The 6,420-nt window shown below is 45.1% G+C and overlaps 1 protein-coding gene across 1 annotated transcript; it reads right to left on the reverse strand.

Moving 5' to 3' along the window:
• Positions 1-1,375: 1,375 nt before the first annotated feature.
• On the reverse strand, positions 1,376-4,955 carry LOC147333277 (keratin, type I cytoskeletal 13-like). The gene is made up of 7 exons (XM_086290358.1): positions 4,436-4,955; positions 3,913-3,995; positions 2,684-2,840; positions 2,432-2,593; positions 2,025-2,150; positions 1,724-1,947; positions 1,376-1,589 (listed from the first exon to the last, which is right to left on the reverse strand). Exons 1-7 carry the CDS (start codon positions 4,877-4,879, stop codon positions 1,448-1,450), a joined length of 1,338 nt encoding a protein of 445 aa, XP_086146484.1. The 5' UTR covers positions 4,880-4,955; the 3' UTR covers positions 1,376-1,447.
• Between the last annotated feature and the right edge of the window lie 1,465 nt (positions 4,956-6,420).

The following is a 6,420-nucleotide window of genomic DNA, read 5'->3' on the forward strand; positions in this document are numbered from 1 at the left end:
AACAAATGAGCGTGTGTGTGTGTAACCGGTGTGGTTCTGCGCTGTGTCTGATCCTGATGATAAAAGGTGAAAGAAAAACCTCCAAATAAATAGCTGGCTCGCTCCAGCTCCTACGACCAAATACAAACAGTGGGGAAGAGGGTTAGCTCAGCCCACCACAACTTCCAAGCTAGCAAGAATGATCTATTCATGCTAGCGATCACGTTCCCTAGAACACACATATGGCACACACGTACTACACATTTATAGCATCTAACAAAAAACAGGCATAATGATGGCAATAATTGAACTAAAATTGCAATCAGAAACATCAGGGTGGCTAAATATGCATTATATGTGTGTTTTACAGTGTTGGAAAGAAATGACACCGACCGCTCCCACAGGGGGATTGTAGAAAAGGGGAGGGGCCAGAGGGGTGCACTGTATATATAGGGTTGCACCAAAGAAGAACAATGAGGAGGGGCTCTAACTGATAATGAACATAACTACAGGCTTGGAGGTCCTAAAAGGCAGGTATAACAGGAACGGTTTGTGGGTTTAGAACACATTTTGTGTAATTATAACAACATGTGATTTATGACCCTCTTACATGTGTGCAACAGCATGACAAACATTACTTTTATTAACTGCACAGGTGTGAGGGTCATTAGCTGCTAGCTAATTGGGTAAGAGTGGGTCTGTAGCTTTGTGTAATTATGATATTGTAAAGTGTAGAAGTAAATTTAAATGATATACAAAGAGGTGTTTACAAAGGTTATAAAGTTAGTTATGTAGCTATTTGGTGGTTACGTGTTTTGATATTTACATGTTTACACGTTTGAATGTTTAGACATGCATGTTCAAACCAGTAATAAGTATGTGTTATATCTACCTGGTTGTTTTCCCTGTTTTGATCTGTATGAGATTTCCTGGCTTCTGAGAGGACAGTGAAGTATTCATGCACACAGGAAGTGTGGGTTGTTGTTGCTGTGTGCTGAGAGTAAAGAGGCTGCTAAAAAGTTATCCGTCTCCATCTTGCTGTTCCTAATTATTCAGAGAGATTCCAAACCATCTGGTGAACCCTCACGTTACAATATCATGAAGAAACAAACGTCCAGCCTGGAAGTAATAAATGCGTGAGTGCAATCTTCCTGCTCTATCTCAGTCATTTGTCCTTTGACTGCATCTTGCATCTTCACAGAAACACTGTCACCAACTTCACACCTTTAACCAGCTTTTGAGTGAATCGTCCAATTACATGACAGTTTCCGAAGATGAGGGACCTGAAATTACTGTGACTCAACAGCTAACACAGTATATTTGATCACTTCCTGGACCTGATTAATTTAACTGAACTTAATTTGAATTTCAGCCCAAACAAAAGACACAAAACGCATTTTTATTCTGAAACTCCTCAGCGGATTTTTATTTGCATGTTCATTTCTGTGAGAGCGCCCTCTGCTGGAACTCACAGGGTGACCTCTTCTTTGTGGGAGCTCACCACCTTCCCGTCCACGACCTCCTCTACGATGACGATTTGTTTTTTGGTGGTGACGCTGGTGGAGGAGGTGGAGGAGGTGGAGGAGGAGGTGGTGGAGGTGGTGGTTTTACTGCAGTAGGAGACAAACAGGACCGTCTGGATTTAATCACTGAACATAAATATTTCAGAAACATTTGTTTGCTGTCACTAAAGCATTTTTCATATTTGTCTGTCCTAAACGTTTTTACAGGTAAAGGCTCTGACCTGCCGGTGCCCTCTCCTTCGAGCAGCCTCCTGTACTCGGCGATCTCCATCTCCAGCCTGGTCTTGATGTCCAGCAGCCTCTGGTACTCGTGGGACTGCCGCTCCAGGTCTGCCCTCAGCTGCGACAGCTGCTCCTCCAGCATGAGTACCTGGTTCTGGTAACCAGACAGCTGCATGGCGTACCGGCTCTGAGTCTCAGCCAGCGTGCCCTCCAACCCGGCTTTCTGCAGGAGGCACAGAGGAGGAGGCTCAGTGTGTTTTCTGGAAAGCTATGAAAACCTTTGTGTGCTGTGATACTGACCATGCTGAGCTGTGACTGCAGCTCGATCTCCAGGCTCTGCAGCAACCGTTTGAGATCTGTGAGCTCTGATTTGGACGTCTGCATGGTTTCTGTGCTGGCGACGACTTCTTTGTTCAGCGCTTCGGACTGAAAGGACCAAAAACAATGTTGTGATGTTTATTTAGATCAATATTAAGTCATTCACCCCTCGTCCATCCAGCCACCAGGTATGATGCACCCATCATGCTCGGTGTCTACAAAACAAGCCATTAGTATTATTGTGGAGTCTTTACAACAGCTGGTTGTGGTTTCTTCTGTATGAATAAAACTGAATGGAAAACCCAGAAACATCCTGGTGATGCTAGAGAAGAAGTCAGAGGCTCATCTTCTGGGATTGTTTATCTCCTGAGTTAAAAATCCTGCCTCACCTTCGCCTGGAACCAGGCGTCCAGTTCTTTGCGTTGCTTGGCAGCGAGACCCTCGTAGTGCTCTCTGATCTCCTCCATGACCTTGTTGAGGTCCTCCTGAGGAGCAGCGTCCACTTCTACGTTTACCTGACCGCTCATCTGAGTCCGCATGGCCAGCAGCTCCTACAAATACAACCAGGAGGCACATTAATGGACATCTATTAATAGCTGGGATATTATTTATCCCCAAACACAGAGCAAGAACTCACTGACCTCCTCGTGGTTCTTCTTGAGGAAGACCAGCTCCTCCTTCAGGCCCTCGATCTGCATCTCCAGATCGGTCCTGGTCAGAGTCAGCTCATCCAGGACTCTCCTGAGCCCGGCGATGTCGGCCTCCACGGACTGACGCATGGCCAGCTCGTTCTCGTACCTGCAGAAGAACACAAGCATTCAGAAATTTCCCAAACAATCAGAAACAGAAAAACCTCATTTGGTTGCATCTAAGCCGTCGAACTATCTGCAAACCAACGACTCTCTGAGCAGCAGTGAAACTGAAACTGAAAAGAAGAACGTTTAAAGTAAAAGCTCTGCTGTTTGAAATGTTTTGGCTTCAGCAGGAAGAAGTTGCTTTTACTTTGAAGGCCAGCGTTCGTTGCTTCCTGTTTTACTGCCGCTCCGCGAGAAGTTAGGATTGTTTGCGCACGAGCTGCTCTCCTCCATGTAAACGTGACTTTAGCGCTGGACTAGTAACCACAGCGGTGGTTCTCTCTCGCCCAGCGACAGGGGGACGCACACTTCTGTGCTGGTTAGGCTTTTTTTGTTTGCCAGCATTAGACAAGTTAACATCACATGGTTAGTGGTCATGTGACTGCAAAGCCTGAATAGTGCTAATATACAGCAAGAGCTACCTTAAGGAAATAAGAGTGACAGTGAGTGAAAAGTGGGTGTGGTTTAGGATCTGAAAGAGCGTTATTTAATTATGATGTCATGCTGTTGTTTGCAGGCGTGACAAAGTCATAAATTAAAAAGCTAGCTGCACACAGCTGTGGAGTTACTGTTACATTTTTTCTTTATTTTCTGTTGCTTATTAAAATCTTTTCAAGTTCAAGTTAAAATTTTATTCACCACATGCAGTGGAATGAACCCGCCCCCCGACCTTACACACACAACACAGACATCACATGGGGATACAGTCAGAGAACGGTAGCGTTACAGAAAAACACTGAAATGTACACTACAATGGGAAAGTACAAGAGGAAAAAAAGAGACCTCTGCTCATGCTGGGCTACAGGAGGACAGCATGAGAACAGGAAACAAAAAAAGTCTTTTAAAAACTCAGACTGAGGTCTTAAGATTAATGTGTGCTTCCCCTAAACACGAGCCACTACGAGTCCCCCTGATTCATATTTGACTGGAAAAACAAACCCTGAAATATGTTTTTCATTCATACTCAACATGTCATAAATGAACTGCTGGCTTCATTAACAAACTCGTTCACTCACTTGAGCCTGAAGTCTTCAGCGGCCAGCTTGGCGTTGTCGATGAAGAGGTAGACGCCACCGTTGATTTTGGTAGCATCCTGGATCTGAAGGTGAAAACAGGGCAGTTTAAGAATATCCGATTTTACAGGTGAAGACAAACTGACAGAGCACCGAGTTCAGCTTTATGTGATGATGTCATCTTAAATATAAATGATACATTTCTGCAGTGAGGTTTTTAATCTGCTCATTTCTTTTATCTTCGCGCTGCACAAACAGATTTTCTTAGTTTCTGTGAAAAGTGATGAAAGTGTGAGGCTGTGATGTCACACCTTCGTCTTTCTCGGGTGTTTCCTTCTGTTCTGACTCTTATTCACCTTCACATCCTCCTTTGTGTTTTTAAATGCTTTGTGGTGCTTTACTCTCTGACTGCACTGCTTTTTTCTGCTTCAGGAAACAGATCCTGGAGCTGAAGATGAAGCTGATGCAAGGCTGAGCAATGCTGTGCGTGCACCTTGGTCATGTGACTAAACAAAAGTGAGCCTACCTTTGCATGCAGCTCTGCGATGGTTTTGTAGTACTGGCTGTAGTCTTTGGAGGAGGGGGAGGTCTTCTTCTCCAGGAACTCTCTGATCTTCTTCTCCAGCTCGGCATTGGCCGCCTCCAGCTTGCGCACCTTGTCCAGGTAGGAGGCCAGACGGTCGTTCAGGTTCTGCATGGTGGCTTTCTCATTGGCAGAGAGCCCAACGCTGTCACCAGCACCACCTCCAAACCCGAAACCACCGCCACCTGCTCCACCGCCACCTGCTCCACCGCTGAAGCCAAAGCTGTAGGCAGATCCACTTCCACCTCCACCTCCACCTCCACCACCGCCACCACCAAACAGAGACATTGCGGATGAAGCAGTAGACATTCTGACTCCTCCCATGGCGCCGGAAAGGGACCTGCTGCTGCCCCGGAACATTCCCCCACTAGCAGACCTGAAGGACATCGTCTCGTGTGATGATGAGGATGAAGGATGCTGTCTTTCTGCTTCAGCTGAAGAGGAGAAAGTGGAGCGCTCAGACAGCGCAGGATTTTTTATACTCTCAGATGAGCGAGTGAGGAGGAGGAGGGATGATGGTGAGCTGGCGCCGAGCCTGGGAGGAGACACCTGTGATTGTTTCAGTCACGAACAGCAGAAAGCTTAATGGTTTAGGGTGTGCCTAAGAATGTGGAATCCACTCACAGTCAACACAGTGAATAACAGACATCACGCCAAGTTTCATTTCACACCAGAGGGGCTGACAGGTTCGAGGAAACCAGTTCAGACACAGATGATATTTAGTTAGAGCCTCCGATCAAGACAAATCCTGTCTCAGCCGCACAGGAGTGACTCTCCTGATGTGTTGTGTTGCTTTCATGCTCGTTTAGCAGTTTAATCTTCAGTAAACTGAGGAGCAGCTGAAACTCGAGGTCCAAAGTTCAACCAAACACTTCTGAAAAGCCGCAGAGCTCAAGAGATTATCCTGCATAAGCATTAACCCATCGATTCTGAGCCGGAGAGAACCACAGCCCTGCAGCTTTACAGCCATTTTTCATCCACGCCTGTCCAGAGCCATAAAGCATAAAACACGTCCATTCGAGTCATCAGGGATATTTCACTGTCATACTTTAAAGTGAAATTTCAATCTTAGGTTTAAAATGAGAAAAATGTTGCTCACTTTACTCATATTTTGAGTGTTAGAGCGTCCTAGTTGTTGACATAGTTATAGTGTCATGTTAAACAAACACAAAGCCAAAGGCGAGGTTTTCTGACTCCACGCCAGACGTGATGAGAACCTCGTTAAAGATGCAAACAAATTAAATTAAATCTGCATGAAATTTGTGATGCAAATAAAAAGAATTTTGCTGTTGTTTAAATTGAAATGATCTCACCTCCAGTAAATAATATGCCCAGTGCTCCTCCCGCTCTGTCCTGGCCCTGTCTGGGTCTGGTGCCCAGCCTTTCTCCGTCCTCCCTGTTCTCCTTTTCCTTGCAGGCTCCAGGTCGGCCCACTGCTCTGTTGGCCTTCAGACTGAGACGACTTGATGCAGTTACTGGACTTGTGCAGCTTTTCCATGCTCCACACAGCAGCACTGACCTGAGCCAATGTAGTCTGGAGTCCCAAGAAGGCTCCAGAATTTCATTATCTGGGCAAATGCTGCTGATCCTAACCAGTGTTGGGCAAGTTATTTTGAAAGCGTAATTAATAACAGTTACTAGTTACTTCTTCAAAAAAGTAACCGAGTTAGTAACTGAGTTACAATATTCTAAAAGTAATTAATTACTTGAAAAGTAACTATTGTGTTACTTTAAAAAAAACGTTTAACCCTCTGGGGTCCAGGGTATAAGCGTCCATTTTTAACTATTTTCCCTCCTAATTTCACCTTTAAAAACTATTTATTTGCCTTGTTTGGTCTCATCCTTTCAGCACAGCCTCACGTGTCTGAATTTATAGTCATGTTTTCATTTTGACAGACTGTACTAACACAACTGATCTAAAATCAGAC

This window comes from Aulonocara sp. 'chitande type north' Nkhata Bay, linkage group LG4, assembly GCF_057382095.1.
Source record: "Aulonocara sp. 'chitande type north' Nkhata Bay isolate Kocher_YH1m ecotype deep benthic linkage group LG4, A_spYH_male_GT1.1, whole genome shotgun sequence".
Classification (NCBI taxonomy): Eukaryota; Metazoa; Chordata; class Actinopteri; order Cichliformes; family Cichlidae; genus Aulonocara; species Aulonocara sp. 'chitande type north' Nkhata Bay.